Raw genomic sequence first — 26171 nt, 5'->3', positions numbered from 1 at the left:
CCCTTTGGCAAGTTAATTTTGGAGAGGATCTTCCCTTAAAGGTACAACACTGGCTCTACGTTGATGGTTTCATGAATGTCAGTTCACGGGCTTACTGAGAATTTCTCTTTGATCCCTTTCCAGTGTCTGTGCGCTAATCATCTCGACCTTCTACATGAGACACAGAATTAACACTCTGGAAGAGAGGCTGGGGTCACTGACCTCCGTCGTGGACACGCATCATCATGAGTAAGACGATTCCCTGCCCTGCCGTCATCTTGCTACGGAGACTAGTCTAATACCGGGCGCGGACCACCCTTTTTAGCAAACGTGAATTGAGGTTACGTTCTGCGTGAGACATTTTGTGAAGCGTATCTGTGGGAAGTAAAGGGGTAGGTGGGAGGGTCCTAGAAATGAAGGCTGTGACTCTGAACCGTTCTTGCTAGAGTGTTGCCAGTTTATCAAGAAACAAGCCTGATTTTACATTATCTTGTTCTGGTAGCCTAAGACTCAGTTGTGACCTTGGCCCATTTATTAAAATATACCAGTTTATCTTAGTAAAACAGCAGTGGGTGATGACATTAATAGAAAAGAAGCAGTTGAAGTAACTCAGCTCATTTATCATGTATTATCTCTTTATATTAACGCATATATTGATGAAACTCTTGACCGCTTTTAAGGTCTCTGTGGCTAGTAATTAGCTGAATGCATCTGTGAAGATTTTCCACCACAGTCGTTTTTAACATGCCTGACCTAATTAAACCTATTCAGACAGAGAGCTCTTTTCTTCAAATCCATATACATAAGGATTTTGATCCATTACCTAAAAAGTAAAATAAATTACTCCATGTTAGAAAGCAAACTTTTAACCCAAGTTCTTTTTTTTAAAGCCGTTAGGTTTTTGTTGTGTTTTGTTTTGTTTATTTAAGTAATCTCTGCACCCAAGGCGGGGCTCAAACTCACGACCCTGAGGTCAAAAGTCTACATTCTCTTCTAACTGAGCCAGCCAGGTGCCTAAGCCAAGTTCTAAAAGTAGAGATACTCGTTTACAGAGTTTGTACCACGTGCTAGAGACTCAATTTCCTACGGTTTCAGCTGGTATAGGACCCCGGGGGGCTCCGGGGAAGAGCCCAGGCCGTAAAGAGTTCAAAGAGTAAATAATGATCACCTCCGTTAGATTAGAAGACAAGGGCAGATACCTGGGCATGGCAAGTCTCAAAAAAAAAAAAAAAAAAAAAAACTACAAAAGTCTCACATGTCAGCAGCAGTTTGACTAAAGACGTTCCTACACATTCTGAAACTTCCTGTGTAAACGGTCCCTCCTCCCATAAAAAAATAAGTCTGCGACTGAGAAGAGCAATAAGTCTTGCCTATTTCTGCTCTGGTGGGGACAGCGAGGATCTGAGGTGAACAAGAGGTCTAAGCAGCCATGTGCTTGAGCGGAATTGCCTGATTTTTGTTTGTTTGGAAGCCAAGGCACAACACGGCCACTTCCACAAAAAGAGCTTAAGAGACGTCCAGCTGAGTTTTTAAGATACAGTCCTCACTGTCCAGTCGGGAGCGGTGGCATTACCACAGGGCCTTTCCAACGTTAACAAGTGAAATGCTCACGCTCGACTCACCAAGGTTTCTGTTCAAATAAATTTAAAATGCATGCATTCCACTTCCTTTGCCATTCCTGCCCACAATCATTTTTCTCTTTGTTCTTACAGACAGACAGCACCATCCGGCCTGGGGTCACAAGTACAGTTAAACGTGGAGGTCCTCTGCCAAGAGCTGACGGCTAACATAATGAAATTAGAAAAGGTGACTCATTTATTCCTGGGTTGGGGCAGGAACTGTAGTGCCTGTTGATGGCCCGAGAGCAGCGGTTACGCACGCAAACACCTTTGCGGTATAGCAAGCAGCCTCCATGACCAAACCCAGCCAGGGGATGTCACAGTAAATGGGAAAGAGTATTTTTTTTTTTTTTGGTTCCACCAGGAAATAGGTTTCAATCTCATTCTCCTTGTGGGTGTGTCTTTGGCTTTTCCTCCTTAGTTAGAAGTATTTCTCTCTACCACAAGGGCCTGGCGACCAGTGACCGCTGACACAGGGCTCAGCGGACGGACACAGCAGGGAGGGTCCTCACCACAGAGTGTGGCCGACTCCACCCAGGCTGATACGTTGCCATACGTGAAATACTGTGTTCATTCTGTTAGAACCCTGCCAGATGGATGTCACTTTTCTGTCTGACAGAGGAAGAGTCCAAGTTTCCAAGTAACTCACTCGAGACATGCAGAGCAAGCTAGCAGATCTGGAATCTGAACCAGCTCTGATTCCGGAGTTGTGTTCGCGGCTCCTCACAGTCCAACCTGAGGCTTTGCCAGTAAAGCCACTGATGTACCTTTACCCTCTTCAGAGCATCTAACAGTAGGGCCATTTTCGAGCAAATCTGTCCCGAAGCCTGTGTCATTCTCTGAAGCCAGGAGGAGGGCGGACAGGAAAATGGGCACAGGAGAAACGGCCCAGAATCAAACCTGATTTAACATTTCTTCACTTCTCCTTCCCGTATGTCAATCTTTTCCATCTGGTGGTCTGTTTTGGCCCTAAACCTTCAGGAAAGGTTTCAAATGCAGGGTTCAGTTCAGGCCGTTACCACGAATGCCCAGCATTCGATGGCTCTCTCCCTACCAGTGCAATCGTGCTTACTTGGTAAGAAACGTGAAATACAAATGAACCAAATGAGGTTGGTTTTGCTGGACTAAATGATAGTTCGCGTTCAGCTGCTCAAGTACTGAGAGCCAAGGAGTTTCCAAACTTCAGTTCTAAACCAAAGGATGACCTAGAATTCCTGTTGAATCTGTGGACACACTTGGAAACTTTTTCTCTTCGTAACCGAGAATCATCCTAGAGAAGGTCGGGGGTAGCCACCAGAAATGTTTTCTTTTCTAAAATGTTCGTTGCTCAGACTTGAAGAGAATTTCTTGATGTGTCATGAAATGCTTACCAACGTTTGGCTTGCATGCGGGCCTAGAGAATGGGACAGTGGTCGTTGTCTGTGTTGCTCACACTGGCACACAGTGGCATTCTTTGGGCCAGAAGCACCCAGATTCCTGCCCGTCCCCTTTTGCATTTCTTCCTGTTCTTGCGCCAGGCCCGGCTAGGGCACCGCACGCTGTAGTGAGGGACAGAGCCTGTCCACGGCAGGCAGACCGCTGCCCCCGTCCTGTGCATTCCAGAGCCCAGCTCCTCAGCTAGGAGGCCTGCAGTACCAGCAGCAGCCTCGGCCCCGAAGCAGCAGCAGTAAAACGTGGAGTTAGGGCCCCAATGCCTATGTTGAAAGTTCTAAAATGTTGGAAGTTGCACACACTGCCCCAGGCACTCTGCGTGAACAGCCCTGTACCGTCTGCTGGGTCTGCCCCGCGTCGCAGAGGCCGTCTGGGGCCGTGCAGCACAGCCTCGGGGTGCAGCAGCAGCTGCCCTGCCCCCCCCCCGGCTTTTACTTTTGGGTGTCTGTCTTTGAAGGTGTCTTTCCGATGTTTTGGTCATCAGTCCTTTGTGTGATCTCTTTTTCTTCCTTCCCACGCCTGCTTTGCTGCTCATCTTTGGTCCTGTGGGATAGGCAGGAAAGAGAGGACGGAGGAACAAGGTGGGGATGAAAGCAATGCTTTTACGGGTCGTGAAGGTAAATGCTTATTTTCTGAGCACCGCAAATGGCATTTGTGGTGGAGCAGAGAAGCAGAAGCGAGACCTTCGTGGCTGTGTGGCTGCTCTGGTTTCATGACCTCCCAGTTCCACATGTGGAACCTTCTCTGCGTGGCAGTGGAGTGTGGTGAAGGGCAGCACACATGAAGCTCCCGGCACAAACACATTAGATCCTTTTCCTCTTCTCCGACCCTGTGTGCCTGCGGGACACCACACACTGTTCTACAAAAATATCTATTTATTAGCTGGGGCGCCTGGGTGGCTCAGTCTGTTGAATGTCCGACTCTTGGTTTCAGCTCAGGTTGTGAGATCGAGCCCTGCATGGGGCTCCGTGCTCAGTGGGGAGTCTGCTTGAGATTCTCTCTCTCCCTCTGCCCCTCCCCCAACTCATGCTCATACCCTCTCCAAAAAAAAAAAATATAGATATAAATATAGATATAATCTTTCTTTTGTTCCATGGGGTTCACAGGATTGTTTTTTGAGAATTCTTGCTCAGAATTCTTGGAAGTTCACTTAACAAACATCTACTGAGCACATCTAATGCCCAACACTGTACTGTTGTCTTGAGATCCAAAGATACGTCCTGGACCCTGGGCCTGTGAAACTCGGTCTTCTGGGAAATGGGCAGTATCTAGCAGGAGTGTTAAACACTGATGGATTGAATCAGACACCACATGACACACAGGCTTTGTAAGGATCGGTTTCCCGTTATCTGCATTTAGGTCACACTTGGTGCTGCCAAGCTTTTGTTCTTTTCCTTCCATCTGATTTCTCTTGTCTCTCCAGATGTTTTCATCTTTGTGCCACTCTTTCCTTTTTAGCCTTTTTTTTTTTTTCAAAGTGGATTATCAACAGAGTTCGATTCCATTAAGCAGCATTTGCCTGATCTAAACTGAACCCTGGGGGTCGCTTCTTATTCAAGGTAGAACAGATTAATCTCAAACATTATACAGGTCATGGCAAACAGACCCTTGATAGACTCCCTTCTCTTTAATAACAGGAACTTCTCTTTCATTATTTCCAGATACAGAACAACCTACAGAAGCTGCTTGAGAATGGTGACTGACAGATGGGAGAGTTCAGGCCAACATGATACCTCGCGCTTCCCTTCGAAGAAGGTGCTCCCCTAGGCGTTCTGGTGGGGCGCTCCCTGCTGGCCAGAGGAGCGAGCAGCCAGGCATCCCCCGCCATGTTTGCACGTGGAGGTCTCCAGCTCAGGAAGGGGGGAGGGGGAGTAATTCCGGTTCCTGTGCAATAAACATTGACCCTGTCTCTCTGAGGAAGTTTTCAGTGCTGCTGCCTGAACAAAACAGACCCATCTCTGGAGGTCTCAGGAAGAGCCTGGTAGACACTCTCTCTCAGATGATTGTGGTTCCACAGTTCTCATGACTGTGTCAGCAAACACACTCCACTCTGTGCCTTTTTAGTCCTTTCCGTGCTCCTTTTCTCTCCTTTACACCCCTCTGAACCAACCTTCGAAGTAAGGGAGAGATCCTGTGCCAAAAACTTGATACGGTCCTTTCAAGAATTAGCCCTGACTCTCCAAAAACAGACTTGCCTCAAACAACACCAGCATTTTTTCTTTTCCGCCCTTCTGCTGTTCTGTTCTGCTTTAAATCACCCTGTGTATCTCCTCAATTCAGTACGGGCAAGAAAATCACAAAGCAGATTAAAAACATCCTGTTTATGTTCTGTTTTGTTCCTGTGACTAACACTTAATTGGACTGAGCGTCAGCCACCCCAGATCGAGAATCTATAACCACATGCAACTGAAGTACTAAATTAAACTTACTCTGAAATCAAAACTAATCTTTAAACCAAAAAGTACAGTATGATTTGATACTGGATGGAAAACACCGATTTTTTAAGTTTATACGTGGACTGTGTTAGTTTTGAAACAGGATGCCTCTGTGGAATGGTGAGACCCCTTGGCGTGGCCAATGCATGCTTCCCTCTTTTGCTGACTAAAAGAAGTAACTGGTGGTTTCCTAACTTCTATTTACCATATGGGTTGGCTGGTTTTTATTAATAATTATTTAGGTACCATAAGATCTGTAATATAAATGATATTCTGTTTCTACTGGCAATGCATTTTATAATCATTTCTATGAAATGTATTTTGTTTAATCAGATAAGCTAATAAATGAACTGGTTACATCATTTGTATTTGTCAGCCTACTGGACCAGAGCTGTGCCTGGTGCACCCCCCTGGCTTTTAATAAATACTCATTGGTTACAACGCCCTGCTAACACTGTGTTTTGTCAGTTTGTAGACTCTTTCAACTAAGACAACATGGCCTTTTTAACTGCTGCTCACCTCCTCTCTTCTACTTCCAACTCACCCGTATTTCTTTCCTCCTGAGGACTCATTTCAAAACTCAAAAATGATTTAGATTCTGGGGTTGCACTGATACAAGGGGGAAAAAATGAACTTTGAAATCAGAAAAATGATGCTTTATTCCTGGGCCCACATTTTATGAGTTGTGTGACCTGAAAATTTGGGGGCATTTTCTCCCATTTTATTTACGGGACTGAAAGTACCAGCATAAAGTGTCATTGGGAGGCTCAAATGTGGTGATGTCTCTAGCACACAGCAGTGTCACGCAAGGAGTACACTCTCATAACAAGGGCCAAATTCGTTATGTTTAGAACTGTTCTTGGGTCTGACATTCCAGTTTCATAAAAGCTCTATGTCAGTACAGTCCAAACCCATTAGGGATTCAAGAATGGGTAAGCCGCCTATACAGACAAATTTTAGAACACGAAAAGCTTTAAAAGGTTCAAATTTCACAGCAAAGGAAACAAACCTAAAAGACAACCTTCAAAATAGAAGATATTTGCGAATGACACATTCAATAAAGAGCTAGTATCTAAAAAGATATAAAGAACTTACACCCCCAAAAAACAAATAATCCATTTAAATGGGAAGACATGAGCAGAAGTGTCTCCAAAGAAGACATTCAGATGGCCAAGAGACACATGAAAAGATGCTCAACATCACTCATTATCAGGAAAATGCAAATAAAACGAAAATGAGCTATCACCTCACACATGTCAGAATGGCTAAAATCAAAAACACAAGAATTAACAAGTGTTGATGAGGATGTGTAGAAAAAAGAATGCTTCTGCACTGTTGGTGGGAATGCAAACTGGTACAGCCCCTCTAGAGAACAGTATGGAGGTTCCTCAAAAAGTTAAAAATACAACTACCCTGTGATTCAGGAATCGCGCTACTGCATATTTACCCAAAGGATACAAAACACTAAATCAAAGGGATACATGCACCCCTATTTGTAGCAGCATTATTTACAATAGCCAAATTATGGCAGCAGCCCAAGTGTCCACTGAAAGATGAAGAAGTGATTATATTTATATATATATTATATTATTTTTATATATTATAATATGTAATATTTAATGATATATATTTAATATTAATATAATATATAGTTAATAAAATATATAAATATATAAAATATATAAATACATATATAATTGTGTGTATACATAACAATGGAATATTTTTCAGCCATAAAGAAGAATGAAATCTTGCTATTTGCTATGACATGGACGGAGCTAGAGGGTATTATGCTAAGCAAAATAAGTCAGAGAAAGATAAAACCATATGACTTCACTCATATATGGAATTTAAGAAATAAAAGAACAAAGGGGAAAAAAACAGACAAACCAAGAAAAAGACTCTTAACTCTAGGGGTGCCTGGGTGGCTCAGTGTTAAGCGTCTGCCTTCGGCTCAGGGCATGATCCCAGGGTCCTGGGATCGAGCCCCGCATCGGGCTCCCTACTCCGCTGGGACCCTGCTTCTTCCTCTCCCACTCTCCCTGCTTGTGTTCCCTCTCTTGCTGGCTGTCTCCCTCTCTGTCAAATAAATAAATAATCTAAAAAAAAAAAAAAGCCTGTTAACTCTAGAGAACAAACTGATGGTTACCAGAGGGGAGGTGGGGGGGTGGGGGATGGGTGACATAGGCGAGGAGGATTAGAATACACTTACCAAAGAAATAAAATAAAAGGCTTGAATTTCAGGAATCAGTTATCTGCTCTCTAGGAATTTATCCTGAAGCAATAAGCAGAAATCTAATCTAAGATTTATATGCAAGAATATTCTTTAAAGACATGACAACAAAATTTTAGAGATTCTAAATATTCAATAGCAGAACAATTAAATGATATAACTATTTAGAACTGTATTGCTGAAGAATGGCATTAAAAATACCATTAAAAAGGGAGGCACGAAACTATATATGATCCCAATTTTATGAAGAAATTCCTACATATATGTGTATACACACATATATGTACATACAAAGCACACACACACATTTTCTGTATTCTCTAAATTTGGTACAATGAGCACTTACTACTTTTTTTTAATCAGAGAAGTTGATGAAAAACATTAAGCGGCTCTCCGCAGGGAATGAGATCTTACAATTGTGCCCACCCTGTCCAATAACACTGCCACGAGTTCTGGACCAGGAGCGACTTTAGTGGTTTTTCCAACATCCACTATGGTGTTTTCCAAAGAGAGAGAAAACACACCATCATTTCTAAATTTAGTGACTCTTTTTGCTCTGGGTATGCTGTTACTTATTATTTTGTTTTGTTTTGCTTTTTGGTTTTGTTTTTCGTTAGTAGCTCCTAAGTCTAAATCTGGTACAGATGGATCTGAACGACGATGCCCAGGTCATGTGTCTGCATGTTAACTCCAAAGAAGCATGGGAAAGCAAGCATCTTGGGATTTTTCAGCCTCTACCACCAGATTAAAACACTAGGGAGGGGCGCCTGGGTGGCTCAGTCGTTAAGCGTCTGCCTTTGGCTCAGGGCGTGATCCCGGCGTTCTGGGATCGAGCCCCACATCAGGCTCCTCCGCTGGGAGCCTGCTTCTTCCTCTCCCACTCCCCCTGCTTGTGTTCCCTCTCTCGCTGGCTGTCTCTCTCTGTCAAATAAATAAAATCTTTTAAAAAAAGAAAAAACACTAGGGAATTCTAAAGTAGATAAGGGTTTCAAATGTTGAGTGATCAAAATAACAGCAAATGTCCACCAGATACCTTGCCCCTTAAAACCTTAGCATTACCTTTCTAGAATCAGAAAAAACAAAAACAAAAACCAAAACTTAAAAAGAGATTAAATGGTTATAATTCTATTTCTGTGCACCCTAATATTTTCATCTATGATGAAATATATACTATTTGGATGAATGGAAATCAGCAGCCTCACATAAACTGAAAATGCTATTATTATTCACCTCTCAAGCTCTGTGACTATTTAAGACACTTTCTACACAGACTCTACAACACTCCACAGCATTTCCCAGGTATTCATTTATGCAATTCTTTGGAACTGTCCCAGACACATTTTTTTCTTTAAGATTTTATTTTTAAGTAATCTACACCCAAGGTGAGGCTCAGACTCACAACCCTGAGATCCAGAGTCTCATGCCCCTTCGACTAAGCCAGCCAGGCACATTTTTTTTTGTCTTCCACAACTCATCCTAATTCATGAATTCATGGTGTCAGACTGAAAATTTTCCAACTTAAATGCGAATTTTCTCTTAGGTGGTTTTGTTTTGTGTATCCCAATAGTGAAATTCAGGTGATGCTCTCCTTGTTTATCTGTTTCTGGTGATCTAAAGGTCATGGACACTAACATGTTATAGACAGCCCAGACAATTTTGCTCTCAAGCATTTTTTTCTAAGATTTTGTTTTTAAGTAAAAATACACCAAACACAGGGCTTGAACTCACAACCCTAAGATCAAGCGTCGCATGCTCCACCGACTGAGCCAGCCCCTCCAGCATTTTCTTAAGTCCAAATCCTACACACTGGTAATAATTATACTGTCACTTGGGGTCCATAACCTGATCTCACAAAGGAGACCAGTGGTACAATATTCTTTTTATGTGCCTCTTTTAAGCCTATCCCTACTAATAATGATAATATTACCAGTTCTTGACTAAACCAAAAAATTAAAGACATTAAATGAAGCATCTTTTACCACGAGTTTCTACCATCCTTTGTTTTTTCCATATGCTAAGCTTTACCAAAGCAATCTACAGATACAATGCAATCCCCATCAAAATTCCAATGCCATTTTTCACAGAAACAGAACAGTCCTAACATTTGCATGGAATCACAAAAAAACCAAATAGCCAAACAAAGCGTCCTGAGAAAAAACAAAGATGGAAGCATCATGCTCCCTGATTTCAAACCATATTATGAAACTATAGTAATCAACACAGTATGGTATCAGAATAAAAAGAGACATATAGGGGCGCCTGGGTGGCACAGCGGTTAAGCGTCTGCCTTTGGCTCAGGGCGCGATCCCGGCATTATGGGATCGAGCCCCACATCAGGCTCCTCTGCTATGAGCCTGCTTCTTCCTCTCCCACTCCCCCTGCTTGTGTTCCCTCTCTCGCTGGCTGTCTCTATCTCTGTCAAATAAATAAATAAAAATCTTTAAAAAAAAAAATCTGTTAAAACAAAAGAGACATATAGATGAATGGAAAAGTATAGAGAGCCCCAAAATAAACCCACACATATATGGTCAACTAATATACGACAAAGGAGCCAAAAATTTATCATGAAAAAAGCACAGTGTTTTCAATAAATGGTGTTGGAAAAACAGGAGAGCCACAGACAAGAGAATGGAAATGGACCTCTATTTTACACTGTACACAAAAATCAACTCAAAATGGATTAAAGACTTGAATGTAGGACCTGAAACCATAAAATTTCCAGAGGAAAACATAGGTGGTGTGCTCCCTGACACTGGTCTTGGCAATGATTTTTAGGATCTGACATCAAATACAAATACCATAAAAGACAAAATAAACAAGTGGACTCCATCAAACTAAAAAGCGTCTACACAGCAAAGGGAACCATCAACAAAATGAAAAGGCAACCTACTGAATAAGAGAAAATATTTGCTAATCATGTGTCTGAGAAGGGATTAATATCCAAAATATATAAACTCACACAAACTGAAGAGCATACAAACAATGTGATTAAAAGATGGGCAAAGAACTGAACAGACATGTTTACAAAGATACAGATAACCAACAGGTATGTGAAAAGATTCTCAATATCACTCATCATCAGGGAAATGCAAATCAATACCACAATCAGATATCACCTCCACCTGTTAGAATGGCCATTATCAAAAGGACAAGAAATAGTAAAAGCTGGCTAGGGCACAGAGAAGAGGCAGCCCTCCTACACTGGTGGTAACAATGTAAACTGGTGCCACCACTGTAGAAAACCCATGAAGGTTCCTCAAAAAATTAAAAAGAGAGCTCCCATAGGATCCAGTAACTCCACTGCTGTATATTTATCCAATAAAACCCAAAAACACTAATTCAAAAAACATATATGCACTCCCATGTTAATGGGACACTGCCGCATTATTTACAACAGCCAAGATATGGAAACAACCTAAGTGTATACTGAAGGATGAATGGATAAAGAAATGCGGTGTATATGTACAATGAAACATTATTATATGACATTAAATATCTATTATTCCATTGAATATGTGTATTAGTCCATAAAAAAAATTAAATCTTGGGAGTTCCAATCCAAGAAGGCAGTGTAAGAACACCCTCAACTCACCTCCACGACGGACACACCAAATCTGCACCTATTTATAGATCAGTTTCTCCTGAAGAACTAAGTGCTAACTGAACAGCTGCCACTCACCAAAAGATGGAGAAACCACACAGAGAATGGTGAGAGATGGGGACATGGTTACAAAGGGAAGCCACCCTTGATGATGCAAACTGCAGTGGGGAGGGATAGTGGAGAGGGACCTTGAGCAGATTCAACACTGGAGGACTGAGGCGGGAGCCACAGTTTGTAAGAGCAACATAAAAGACCCAGCCCTACAACCCTACCAAACAGCAGGGGAGCTGCTGGAACTGTCTGCAGGTCAAAGGGGCTGGTGAGAACCACAGTTATGTTCCTCTCCACCCTGATGGAATGGACAGGAGCAGAGTATGGGCACCCTAGTCGGCCTGCTGCCCCACTGGGTGCCTGGCTCCTAATGCACACCAGCCTCGGCATGGTACACAACAGGACACCCGTAGTCGGTGCTCACTATAGCTCCAGCCATCTCACCAAGGTCACACAGGTGCAAAGCACCCCAGAAGACTCTGGGCCCACACTACTTTGGCTCCAAACAACTCTCAGGGGGCGTGGAGCACCCCAGAATACCCTGGCTTTTACCCAGTTCAACTTCAGCTGGCCTCCCGGATGCCCTCAGCACAGAGCCTGGAACTAACTCAGCCCACACACACTTCAGCTTCAGCCGTCCTTCCAGGGCACCCTCAAAGCAGAGAGCCTGAGGACCCCACAGCCTGCACCCACTGCAACTTTAGCTGTCCTGGATAGGTATCCTCTGCACAGAGAGCCCTGGCACTGCCCCAGCCCGTGTGCACATCAGCTCTGGCCATCCCACCAGGGCAGTGCTAGTACAAAGTGTCCCAGGACTCCCAGTCCATACCAGTCACAGCCCTAGCCAGCCAACCACAGTTAGTGGGCACACACAGTCTCCACAGGGATGACCACACACGAGGTCATTCCTTCAAGTTTAGGAGAAGTAGTTGTTCCACGTAATTCAGAGAAACAAAGAAATTCAAACAAAATGAGAGAGGAATGTGCTCCAAATGAAAGAACAAGGCAAAACCTCAGAAAAAGAACTAAATGAAACAAGATAACCAATCTACATGATAAAGAGTTCAAAATAATGGTTATAAAGATCCTCACTAGAGAGGAGAGTGGATGAACTCGGTGAGAACTGCAACGAACAGAAAATACATCAAAGAACCAGTCAGAACTGAAGAATACAACAACTGAAATGAAAATACACTAGAGGGAATCAACAGTGGATTAGAGGACACAGAAGAACAGATCAGCAAGTGGAAGACAGGGTAATGCAAGCATCCCAGATGAAAAGCAAAAGGAAAAAAGAATTTTTTAAAATGATTAGGTTATGGGATATCTCGAATAACATTCATATCTTGGATATCTGGGAGCAAACATTTGCGTTACAGAGATCCACGAGAAGAGACAGAAAGGTGGGACAGAAAACGCAGTTGAAAAAATAACAGGTAAAAACATCCTTAACCAGGGAAAGTAAACAGATATCCAGGTTCAGGACGCACAAGGAGTTCCGAACAAGCTGAACTCAAGGACATCCACACCACAACATACAATAATTACAATGTCAAAGAGGGGCTCCCGAGTGACTCAGTCAGTTAAGTGTCCAACTCTTGATTTCAGCTTAGGTAATATCTCGGGATCATGGGATCAAGCCCTGCATCAGGCTCCACGCTCACAGGGAATCTGCCCGAGACTCTCTCTCCCTCTTCCTTTGCCCCTCCCCCACTCTCTCTCTAAAATAAATAAATAAATCTTCAAAGTAAAATAAAATGTCAAAGATTGAAGATAAAAAGAGAATTATAGGGAGGAGTTAAGATGGCGGAGGAGTAGGAGACACCGTTTTCAGCCGGTCCTCCGAGTCGAGCTGGATCGGTACCAGACCAGCCTAAACAACCACGGAACCAGCCTGAGACGCAGGAAGACGCATCTGGATCTCTACAAATGAACATCTCCAGCGCTGAGTATTGAGGTACGAAGCGGGGAGCCATGAAACTGTGCACAGATATCGGAAGATAAACGGAAAGGGGAGGGAGCCGCCGCGTTCGGGCGCCGGGAAGCGGTAGCCACTTGCACGGGAGAGCGGGCGGGGCTCGCGGACGGCACCCGCAAAACAGCAGACTGAGACCGTGAGCCGGGTGCGCACGCCACCAGGCATCTCGCGGAACCCCGGAATCCCGGCGCGCTCACTGGATCCAGACTGAGACCGGGAGATCCGGGAGCGCGCACGGGGCGGCTGGCGGCGTTAGAAACACAAAGGACAGAGACGCACCGGCCCTGGAAGTGAGTGCAGGGACGCCGGGTGTGGGGCGCACATCCCGGGACGCTGCAGGGTTGAGCAGCACCAACAGTAACAGAGTTAAAGTGGCCAGAACATTAGTAGAGAACGGGCCGCAATCCCTCTGTTCCGTGACAGAGGCTGAAATTTGGCCGCTGCTGCTCTGACTCTCAGAAGAGGCACAGCAAACCGCCAGGGAAAGCCGCCAGAGAACAAAAGCCTGGAAATACCGGCTCAGAGAGTGCCCATCCCCATCCTCCCTCGCAGGGGACGCGGAGACTCTACCCAAACAGGGCTGCCTGAGTATCGGCGCGGCAGGCCCCTCCCCCAGAACACAGAAGGCAGGCTGAAAAATCAAGAAGCCCACAACCCGAGGTGCCGGGGTGGCGCCGTCATTGAGCGCCTGCCTTCGGCTTAGGGCGTGATCCCGGCGTTCCGGAAAGGAGTCCCTCATCGGGCTCCTCCGCTGGGAGCCTGCTTCTTCCTCTCCCACTCCCCTGCTTCTGTTCCCTCTCTCGCTGGTTGGCTGCCACATAAATAAATAAATAAATAAAATCTTTAAAGAAGAAGCCCACATCCCTAAGATCCCTATAAAACAAGGGGCACGGCCTGGGACCCAGTCAATAATTTGGGCTCTGGAAACCCCGCAACCTCTCTTCATCAGAATGACAAGAAGGAGAAGCCCCCCCCAGCAAAGAAAAGACAGTGAGACTGTGGCCTCTGCCACAGAAATAATGGATATGGATGTAACCAAATTATCAGAAATGGAATTCAGAGTAACGATGGTCAAAATGATGAGTAGAATTGAAAAAAGTATAAACGAAAAGGTTACTGAGAATATAGAATCCCTAAGGACAGAAATGAGAGCGAATCTGACAGAAATTAAAAATTCTATGAGCCAAATGCAGGCAAAACTAGAGGCTCTGACAGCCAGGGTCGCAGAAGCAGAGGAACGGGTTAGTGAATTGGAGGATGGGTTAATAGAGGAAAAAATGAAAATAGAAGATGGTCTTAAAAAAATCCACGCCCACGAATGTTGGCTACGGGAGATTACTGACTCAACGAAACGATCCAATGTTAGAATCATCGGCATCCCCGAGGGGGTGGAGAAAAACAGAGGTCTAGAAGAGATATTTGAACAAATTGTAGCTGAAAACTTCCCTAATCTAGCAAGGGAAACAAACATTCGTGTCCAAGAGGCAGAGAGGACCCCTCCCAAGCTCAACCACGACAAACCTACGCCACGTCACGTCATAGTGCATTTCGCAAATATTAGATGCAAGGATACAGTATTGAAAGCGGCCAGGGCAAAGAAATTTCTCACGTACCAAGGCAAAAGCATCAGAATTACGTCAGACCTGTCTACACAGACCTGGAATGAGAGAAAGGGTTGGGGGAGCATATTTAAAGCTCTTTCAGAGAAAAACATGCAGCCAAGGATCCTTTATCCAGCAAGACTGTCATTCAGAATTGATGGAGAAATAAAGACATTTCAGAATCGCCAGTCACTAACCAATTTTGTAACTACGAAACCAGCCCTACAGGAGATATTACGGGGGGTTCTATAAAAGTAAAAAGGCCCCAAGAGTGATACAGAACAGAAAGTCACAGCCAATACAAAAAAAGACTTTACTGGCAACATGGCAACATTAAAATCATATCTCTCAGTAATCAGTCTTAATGTAAATGGTTTGAACCATCCCATAAAACGCCACAGGGTTGCAGATTGGATAAAAAGAAATGACCCATCCATTTGCTGTCTACAAGAGACTCATTTCAAACCCAAAGATGCATTCAGACTGAGAGTAAGGGGATGGAGTACCATCTTTCATGCAAATGGTCCTCAAAAGAAAGCTGGGGTAGCAATTCTCATATCAGATAAATTGGATTTTAAACTACAGACTATAGTTAGAGACGCAGAAGGGCACTATATTATTCTTAAAGGAAGTATTCAACAAGTGGATATGACAATTATAAATATATATGCCCCCAACAGGGGAGCAGCAAGATACACAAGCCAACTCTTATCCAGAATAAAGAGACATATAAATGAAAATACATTAATAGTAGGGGACCTCAACACTCCACTATCAGAAATAGACAGAACACCCTGGCAAAAACTAAGCAAAGAATCAAAGGCTTTGAATGCCATACTCGACGAGTTGGACCTCATAGATATATATAGAACACTACACCCCAGAACCAAAGAATACTCATTCTATTCTAATGCCCATGGAACATTCTCAAGAATAGACCATGTTCTGGGACACAAAACAGGTCTCAACCGATACCAAAAGATTGAAATTATCCCCTGCATATTCTCAGACCACAATGCTCTGAAATTGGAACTCAACCACAAGGAAAAATTTGGAAGAAACTCAAACACTTGGAGACTAAGAACCATCCTGCTCAGGAATGACTCGATAAACCAGGAAATCAAAAATCAAATTAAACAATTTATGGAGACCAATGAGAATGAAAATACAACAGTCCAAAACCTATGGGATACTGCAAAGGCAGTCCTAAGGGGGAAATACATAGCCATCCAAGCCTCACTCAAAAGAATAGAAAAATCTAAAATGCAGTTTTTATATTCTCACCTCAAGAAGCTGGAACAGCAACAGAGGGACAGGCCTAATCCACGCACGAGGAAGCAGTTGACCAAAATTAGAGCTGAAATCAATCAAGCAGAAACCAGAAGTACAGTAGAGCAGATCAACAGGACTAGAAGCTGGTTCTTTGAGAGAATCAATAAAATTGACAGACCACTGGCAAGACTTATCCAAAAGAAAAGAGAAAGGACCCAGATTATTAAAATTATGAATGAAAAAGGAGAGGTCACGACGAGCACCATTGAAATTGGAAGGATTATTAGAAATTTTTATCAACAGCTATATACCAATAAACTAAGCAATCTGGAAGAGATGGAATCCTTCCTGGAAACCTATAAACTACCAAGATTGAAACCGGAAGAAATTGATTCCTTAAACAGGCCAATTAATTATGAAGAAATTGAGTCAGTGATAAACAACCTTCCAAATAACAAAACTCCAGGCCCGGACGGTTTTCCTGGGGAATTCTACCAAACATTCAAAGAAGAAATAATACCTATTCTCCTAAAGCTATTTCAAAAAATAGAAACAGAAGGAAAGCTACCAAACTCATTCTATGAGGCCAATATTACCTTGATCCCCAAACCAGGCAAAGACCCCCTCAAAAAGGAGAATTACAGACCGATTTCCCTAATGAATATGGACGCCAAAATCCTCAACAAGATACTTGCTAATAGAATCCAACAGTACATTAAAAGGATTATCCATCACGATCAAGTGGGATTCATACCTGGGATGCAAGCGTGGTTCAATATTCGCAAATCAATCAGCGTGATACATCATATCAACAAGAAAAGACTCAGGAACCATATGATCCTCTCAATCGATGCCGAAAAAGCATTTGACAAAATACAGCATCCTTTCCTGATTAAAACCCTTCAGAGTGTAGGAATAGAAGGTACATTTCTCAATCTCATAAAAGCCATCTATGAAAAGCCTACTGCAAATATTATTCTCAATGGGGAAAAGCTGGAAGCCTTTCCCTTAAGATCAGGAACTCGACAAGGATGCCCACTCTCGCCACTATTATTCAACATAGTACTAGAAGTCCTTGCAACAGCAATCAGACGACAAAAAGGGATCAAAGGTATTCAAATTGGCAAAGAAGAAGTCAAAATGTCTCTCTTTGCAGATGACATGATACTCTATATGGAAAACCCAAAAGAAGCCACTCCCAAATTATTAGAAGTTATAGAGCAATTCAGTAACGTGGCAGGATACAAAATAAATGCTCAGAAATCAGTTGCATTTCTATACACGAATAACGAGACCGAAGAAAGAGAAATTAGGGAATCCATCCCATTTACAATAGCACCAAAAACCATACGTTACCTTGGAATTAACTTAACCAGAGACGTAAAGGACCTATATTCTATAAACTATAAATCACTCTTGAAAGACATTGAGGAAGACATAAAAAGATGGAAAGATATTCCATGCTCATGGATCGGAAGAATTAACATAGTTAAAATGTCCATGCTACCCAGAGCAATCTACACTTTCAATGCTATCCCGATCAAAATACCAAGGACATTTTTCAAAGAACTGGAACAAACAGTCCTTAAATTTGTATGGAAACAGAAAAGGCCCCGAATCTCCAAGGAACTGTTGAAAAGGAAAAACAAAGCTGGGGGCATCACAATGCCGGATTTCGAGCTGTACTACAAAGCTGTGATCACAAAGACAGCATGGTACTGGCACAAAAACAGACACATAGACCAATGGAACAGAATAGAGAGCCCAGAAATGGACCCTCGGCTCTTTGGGCAACTAATATTTGATAAAGCAGGAAAAAACATCCGGTGGGAAAAAGACAGTCTCTTCAATAAATGGTGCTGGGAAAATTGGACAGCTACATGCAAAAGAATGAAACTTGACCACTATCTCACACCATACACAAAAACAAACTCCAAATGGATGAAAGACCTCAATGTGAGACAGGACTCCATCAAAATTCTAGAGGAGAACATAGGCAACAACCTCTACGACATCGGCCAAAGCAACCTTTTTCATGACACATCCCCAAAGGCAAGAGAAACAAAAGATAAAATGAATTTATGGGACTTCATCAAGATTAAAAGTTTCTGCACAGCCAAGGAAACAGTCAGAAAAACTAAGAGGCAGCCCACGGAATAGGAGAATATATTTGCAAATGACACTACAGATAAAGGACTGGTATCCAAGATCTACAAAGAACTTCTCAAACTCAATACACGAGAAACAAATAAACAAATCAAAAAATGGGCAGAAGATATGAACAGACACTTTTCCAATGAAGACATACAAATGGCTAACACACACATGAAAAAATGTTCAAAATCATTAGCCATCAAGGAAATTCAAATCAAAACCACACTGAGATACCACCTTACGCCAGTTAGAATGGCAAAAATAGACAAGGCAAGAAACAACAATTGTTGGAGAGGATGTGGAGAAAGGGGATCCCTCCTACATTGTTGGTGGGAATGCAAGTTGGTACAGCCACTCTGGAAAACAGTGTGGAGGTCCCTTAAAAAGTTAAAAATTGAGCTACCCTATGATCCAGCCATTGCACTACTGGGTATTTACCCCAAAGATACAGACGTAGTGAAGAGAAGGGCCATATGCACCCCAATGTTCATAGCAGCAATGTCCACAATAGCTAAATCGTGGAAGGAGCCGAGATGCCCTTCTACAGATGACTGGATTAAGAAGTTGTGGTCCATATATACAATGGAATATTACTCAGCTATCAGAAAGAACGAGTTCTCAACATTTGCTACAACATGGACAGCACTGGAGGAGATAATGCTAAGTGAAATAAGTCAAGCAGAGAAAGACAACTATCATATGATTTCTCTCATCTATGGAACATAAGAACTAGGATGATCAGTAGGGGAAGAAAGGGATAAAGAAAGGGGGGGTAATCAGAAGGGGGAATGAAACATGAGAGACTATGGACTATGAGAAACAAACTGAGGACTTCAGAGGGGAGGGGGGTGGGGGAATGGGATAGACCGGTGATGGGTAGTAAGGAGGGCACGTATTGCATGGTGCACTGGGTGTTATACACAACTAATGAATCATCGAGCCTTACATCGGAAACCGGGGATGTACTGTATGGTGACTAACATAATACAATAAAAAATCATTAAAAAAAAAAAAAAGAGAGAATTATAAAAGCAGCAAGAGAGAAGCAACTATTTATGTGCAAGGGAAACCCCATAAGGCTATCAGCTGATGTTGCAACAGAAACTTGGGGGATCAGAAGAGAGCGATAATGATATATTCAAAGTGCTGAAAGGAAGAAATCACAACCAAAAATACTCTACCTGGCAAGATTATCATTCACAATGTAAGGAGAAATACAGTGTTTCCCAGAAAAGATAAGTTAAAGGAGCTCATCACCACTAAACTGGCCTTATAAGAAATGTTAAAGGAACTTGTTTAAGTGGAAAAGAAAAGACCATGTTTAGAAGAAAATTATGAAAGGAAAAAATTTCATGAGTAAAAGCAAACACACAGTAAAAGTAATAGACCAATCACTTATAAGGCCAGTATGATGGTTAAAAGACAAAAGTAGTAAAATCAAATATATCTTTAAAAAATTAAGGGGATTCATAAAATAAAAGATGTAAAATATGGGGGATGGGGAGTATAAATGAAGTTCTTCAGAACATGTCTGGGGGTACCTGGGTGGGTCAGTCGGTTGGGTCCAACTCTTGATTTTGGCTCAGGTCATGATCTCAGAGTCATGAGATTGAGCCCCATGTTGTAGACTGAACTCCACGTGAGCCTGCTTGAGATTGTCTCTCTCCCTCTCCCTCTGCCCCTCCCCACTCACGTACCTCTCTCTCTCTCATTAAAAAAAAAAAAAAGAATGTGTCTGAATTTAAGTGACCATCAACTTGATATAGACTGTTATATGCCTGAGATGTTATATATGAACTTCATGGTAACCACAAACCAAAGACCTATAATATACACACACACACAGACACACAAAGAAAGCCAAGCATAACAAAACAAAGTTGATCACAAGGAAAGAAAACAAGAGAAGAAAGGAACAGAGAAGAACCACAAAAGCAACCAGAAAACAATTAACAAAATGGCCATAATACCTATCAATAATTACTTTAAACGTAAATGGTTTAAGTGCTCCAATTAAAAGACCTAGTGTAATGAAATACAAAAAAAAAAAAAAGACCTACCTACATGCTGCCTACAAGAAATGAACTTCAGACCTAAAGACACATACGGACCGAAAGTGAAGGGATGGAAGAAAATATTCCATACAAATGGAAGAAGAAAAAAAAAAGTTAGGAAAGCAATACTTGTATCAGATGAGATAGATTTACAAATGCTGTAATAAAAGACAAAGAAGGGTATTACATAATGATAAAGGGATCATTCTAACAAGAGGATAAAACAATTATGAATATCTATACACCCAACAATGGAACACCTACATAAATAATAAGAGACATAAAGGGAGACATTGACAGTAATACAGTAATAGTAGGGGACTTTAACATCCTGTTTACATCAATGGATAGATTATCCAGGAAGAAAATCAGTTAGAAAACAGTGTCTCTATATGACACATTAAGCCAGATAAACTTAACAGATATATACAGAACATTCCTTCCCAAATCAACAGAATATACACTCTTTTCAAGTGTATATGGAACATTCTCCAGGACAGATCACACCTTAGGCCACAAAACAAGTCTCAATAAATTTAATGAGACTGAAATAATATCAGGCATTTTTTTCTGACCACAACATTATGAAACTAGAAATGAATTACAAGAAAAATTGGAAACTAGAAAAAAACCCACAAACACATGGAGGCTAAATAACATGCTGTTAAATGACTAATGGATCAATAAAGAAATTAAAGAGGAAATAAAATACATGGACAGAAATGAAAACACAATGGTCCAAAATCTTGGGGGCACAGCTAAAGCAGTTCTAAGAGGGAAACTTACAACAATAGAGGCCTTTCTCAAGAAACAAAAAAAGTCTCAACCAATCTAGCCTCACATGTAAAAAAGGAAGAACAAAAAAAGCACAAAGTTAGTAGAAGAAAGGAAACAATAAAGATTAGAGCAGAATAAAGGACACAGACACTAAAAAAACAATAGAAAAGATCAATGAAACCAAGAGCTAGTTCTTTGAAAACTACTATGAAAAATTATATGCCAACAAATTGGACAACTTAGAAGAGACAGATAAATTCCTAGAAACATACCATCTTTTAAAATTGAATCTGGAAGAAATAGAAAATCTGAACAGACCAATTTCTAGTAATGAAATTGAACCAGGAATCAAAAAACTCCCAACAAATAAAAGTCCAGGACCAGATGGATTCACAGGTGAATTCTACCAAACATTTAAAGAAGAGCTAACAGCATTCTCAAGCTATTCCAAAATACAGAAGAGGAAGGAAAGCTTTCAAATACATTATAAGAAGACAGCATTACCTTCATACCAAAACCAAAAACACTACAAAAACAGAAAACTACGAGCCAAAATTCCTGATGATAGATGCAAAAATCTTCAACAAAATATTAGCAAACTGCATAAAACAATACATTAGAAGTATCATTCACACAATCAAGTGAGATTTATTCTGGCGATGTAAGGATAGTTCACTATCTGTAAATCAATCAATAGGATATGCCACATTAACAAAATGAAGGACAGAAATCATATGAGCGTTTCAACAAATGCAGACAAGGCATTTGACAAAAATCTGACATCATTCATGACAAAAAAAAAAAACTCTCAAAAAATTGGGTTTTGAGGAAACATACCTCAACAACAAAAAAGTCGACATATATGAAAAACCCACAACTAACATCATACTCAGTGATGAAAAACTGAGAGCTTTTCCCCTAAGGTCAGGAGTAAGACAAGGATACCCACTTCACCACTTCTATTCAACATAGTACTGGAAGTCCAAGCCACAGCAATCAGAAAAGATAAAGAAATAAAAGGAATCCACATTGGTAAAGAAGAAGTAAAGTGTCATTATTTCAGGTGACATGATACTATACACAGAAAACCCTAAACACTCAACCAAAAAACTGCTAACAGTAAATTTAGTAAAGTTGTAGAGTACAAAATCAATATACAGAAATCTGTTGCATTTCTATACACTAATAATGAAGCAGTGAAAGAAAAATTAAGAAAACAATTACATTTAAAATTATACCAACAAGAATAAAATACCTGGGAATAAACTTAAGCACACAGGTGAAAGTCTTCTACTCTGAAAATTATAAAACACTGATGAGAGAAATTAAAGACAACATAAACAAATGGAAAGATATCCCATGCTCATGGACTGGAAGAATTAATACTGTTAAAATGTCAATACTACCCAAAGCTATCTACATATTCAAGCCAATCCCTATCAAAATACTACCAGCATTTTTCTCAGAACTAGAACAATCCTAAAATTTGTATGGAACCACAAAAGGACCCACATACATAATCAAATCAACATTGAGAAAGAACAACAAAACTGGAGGTATCATAATTCCAAACTTCAGGATTATTATAGTACTATAATTATCAAAACAGTATGGCACAGGAACAAAAATAGACACATAGAGCAATGGAACAGAATAGACAGCCCAGAAATAAACATACACTTACATGGTCAATTAACCTATGATTAAAGTGGCCAGAATATACAATGGGGAAAAGATGGTCTCTTCAATAAATGGTGCTGGGAAAACTAGATGGCTACACATGAAAGAATAAAACTAGATCACTTTCTAACACCATACACAAAAATAAACTCAAAATAGATGAAAGACGTAAACGTGAGACTTAAAGCCATAAAATTCCTAGAAGTAAATAGCTGTCAATAATCTCTTTGGCACTGATCTTAGCAACATGTTTCTAGATAATGGCTCCTCGGGCAAGGGAAACAAGCAAAAACAAACTATTGGGACTACATCAACATAAAAAGCGTTTGTTCAGTGAAGGAAACCAGCAAAAAAACAAAAAGGCAACCTACTGAACGGAAGAAGCTATTTGCAAATGACATACTGGATAAAGGGTCGATGTCCAAAATACATAAAGAACTTACACAACTCAACACCAAAAACTCCCACGTAACCTGATCAAAAATGAGCAAGGACCTGAAAAGACATTTTTCTAAAGATGTACAAACATCCAACGGACACATGAGAAGATGTCTAATCATCATTAATAATCAGGGAATTACCAATCAAAACCACAATGAGGTATCACTTGACACCTGTCAGAATGGCTACTATTAAAACCACAAGAGACAACAAGTGTTGGTGAGGATGTGGAGGAAAGGGAACCCTCATGCACTGTTGCTGGGAATATAAATTGGGGCAGCCACGACAGAATAGTAGGGAAGTTCCTTAAAAAAAAGAAAATTAAAAATAGACGTATACATTCCAGCAAATTCCACTACTATTTACCCAAAGAAAACTGAAACACTAATTTGAAAAGATACATGCACCCCTATGTTTATTGCAGCGCTATTTACAACAGCCAAGACAGGGAAGCCACCCAAGTGATCACTGATAGATGAATGGATAAAGAACATGGATGGCCCTAGATGGTATGGTGCTAAGTGAAGTACGTCAGAGAAAGACAAATACTATGATTTTACTTACATGTGGAATCTAAAAAACAAAATATATCAACAAAAGAAGCAGAAAGAAACCCACAGGACAAAATGGTGGTTGCCAAAGAGGGGAGGTATGGGGAGATGAGCAAAAAAGAGTGAAGGGGAGTGGGAAGTACAGACTTCTAGTTATGGAATGAGTAAACCACAGGGAGGAGACGTACAGCACAGGGTATGAAGTCAACAGCATGGTAATGCCATTGTATGGTGACAGATGGCTGCGACACCCGTGGTGAGCACAGCCGAATTTACAGCGTCTGCTTTTCACCTCCTAGATAGCTGTTACAGGTCTAATTCTACCTTGTAGGGAAGTATTTCCTCAAAGAACAGTTTATTTTTTTCCCTCCAAGAACATTTGAAAAAGCAGCAAAGAGATGTTTGATGTTCAACTGCTTAGTGAAAAAATGTGGGTGCAAAATCACATGACAACATCTAAGTAAAAATATTCAGCCATATGGACAAATCCTTGGAAGGGAATACCAAGTCATGAAAATACTTGCTTTTGTTAAGAAGATGAAATTGTCCATTGCAGAACAGTTATTTGATAATTAAAGAAGATAATTTTTTAAACGCCAAGATGTTTCCTAACTTGAAAAAAGCACAGATCTGACAGTTGTCACTGGTTCTTATAGTTTCTCTTATTTCTTTATGTTTCTAACCACTTTATATAGTCTGTCTTCTCACACATACACACACACTGTTCACCTTATCAATAATCCCAAGTATGCGGTAATGAAAAGTGGGAGGGGAAGATGGCCCTTGCTTGCCATACACAAAACCACTATCTCAATGGGTCTTGGTGTCTTTAAAAATAACATATATATATATATATATATATATATATACACAAACCTAGTTTTTGTTTACTATAAACAAAACTGCTATGAATATTCTTGTACAAGCCTCCATACGGGTGTGTGTGTGTGTGTGTATATATATATACATATATACACATACCTCCAGAAAGTCACTTTCACTGTTCTTTCCGAAATTGATGATAAAAACCCTTCTGAGACACAAAAGTGACAGAGTATGTCATACAGGGAAGCATGCCTATCCCTCTGTCCTGCTGCCACTGCACTGATTTGCAGACACGTTAGTATGCCCCCTTCTGTCTCTAGAAAGCCACAATCACACATTTTCCCCATTCTGTTTCTAATTGTCCTTAAGCTACATGCGCATAAATAAATTCAACCCTCTATTTTCTTCATTTTCCCTCCCCATATGATAATGGGATGACAGAAGAGCCAATAACCTCTGGACCTAAGCAACGTAGGCTCTTGTCCTCCCTCACTCTGATGCCCTGGTCAGGCAGTGATCTGATTACGCCACTGCAATTTTTCCACTTAAAGATTACGAGTGTGGACTCTATTCCTTGTTTTCTGCACGTACATGGACCACAGAAGGAAGCAACAAAATTCTTCCCCAGGACCGAAAGCTGAGCTACCCTAGCGAGAGTGCGTTCCAAAGCAGCAGAAACAGGAGAGAAATAGGTTAGCTGCCGAAAGCAATGTGTGTGCAGTGTTAGCTAACCAGAATCACTGTCAAAGCACTGTAATTCGTTTTATTTCTAATTTTTAATACCTCGGTTGAGGTATAATTTATATCCAGTAAACTCTGCATGTCTGAAGTGTAGAATTTAAGTTCTGACGTAAGTACATGCTTGCAAAACCGTCACCACAATCAAGACAATAAGTGTACCCATCACCCCCAAAAGTGATTCCTTCACAATCCCCATTATGCCCCCCTCTACAACACCCATCCCCAAGCAACCACGGATCTGTGTTTGGTCTCCACATATTTGTTTTTCTTTTCTAGAATTTTATATAAATAAACCATACTGTATGTACTCTTTTGTCTGTGCTCATTCAGAATATTTTAACATTTATCAACTTTTTGCCTGTTTCAATAATTCATTCCTTTTTATTGCTGAATAATGTGTGTATGCGTATTGTTTATTCATCAGCCTGTGGATGGCTATTTGGGTTGTTTCTAGTTTTTATTTATTACAAACAAAACTGCTATGAATATTCCTGTACAAGCCTCCATATGGGCATGCACTTTATTTCTCTTGGCTAGGCACCTAGCAGTGGAACGGCTGGGTCAGATAGAAGGTATACGCTTCACTGGTTAGGAAACTGCCAAACTCGTTCCGAAGTGCACTATCTGACATTCCCACCCGCTGTGCATGAAAGGGCCAGCTCCTGGGCATCCTCTCCGACACTTGATATGACCCGTCTCCACAACTGCGGACTTCCTATTATCCGTGTACTGTGGTACCTCGTTGCAG

General features: G+C 41.3%; 2 protein-coding genes across 8 annotated transcripts in view; one reads left to right on the top strand and one right to left on the bottom strand.

Annotated features, from left to right (window-relative positions):
- The window catches only part of GRAMD2B (GRAM domain containing 2B), a 105361-nt gene extending 99445 nt beyond the window's left edge, over positions 1-5916 (top strand). For all 3 annotated transcript variants that reach the window (XM_045794823.2, XM_087862345.1, XM_045794824.2), the window contains 3 exons: positions 124-228; positions 1692-1785; positions 4691-5916. In XM_045794823.2, coding sequence (XP_045650779.2) covers positions 124-228; positions 1692-1785; positions 4691-4732 — 241 coding nt within the window. In that variant the 3' untranslated portion in view covers positions 4733-5916. The remainder of the gene's footprint in view (positions 1-123; positions 229-1691; positions 1786-4690) is intronic.
- The window catches only part of ALDH7A1 (aldehyde dehydrogenase 7 family member A1), a 111888-nt gene that overhangs the window by 13905 nt on the left and 71812 nt on the right, over positions 1-26171 (bottom strand). The window lies entirely within an intron of this gene.

This window comes from Ursus americanus, chromosome 5 (assembly GCF_024610735.1).
Source record: "Ursus americanus isolate L20-20 chromosome 5, mUrsAme1.1.p, whole genome shotgun sequence".
Lineage (NCBI taxonomy): Eukaryota > Metazoa > Chordata > Mammalia > Carnivora > Ursidae > Ursus > Ursus americanus.
Note: the sequence above shows the minus strand (reverse complement) of the source record. Positions and strands in the feature narration are given on the sequence as shown.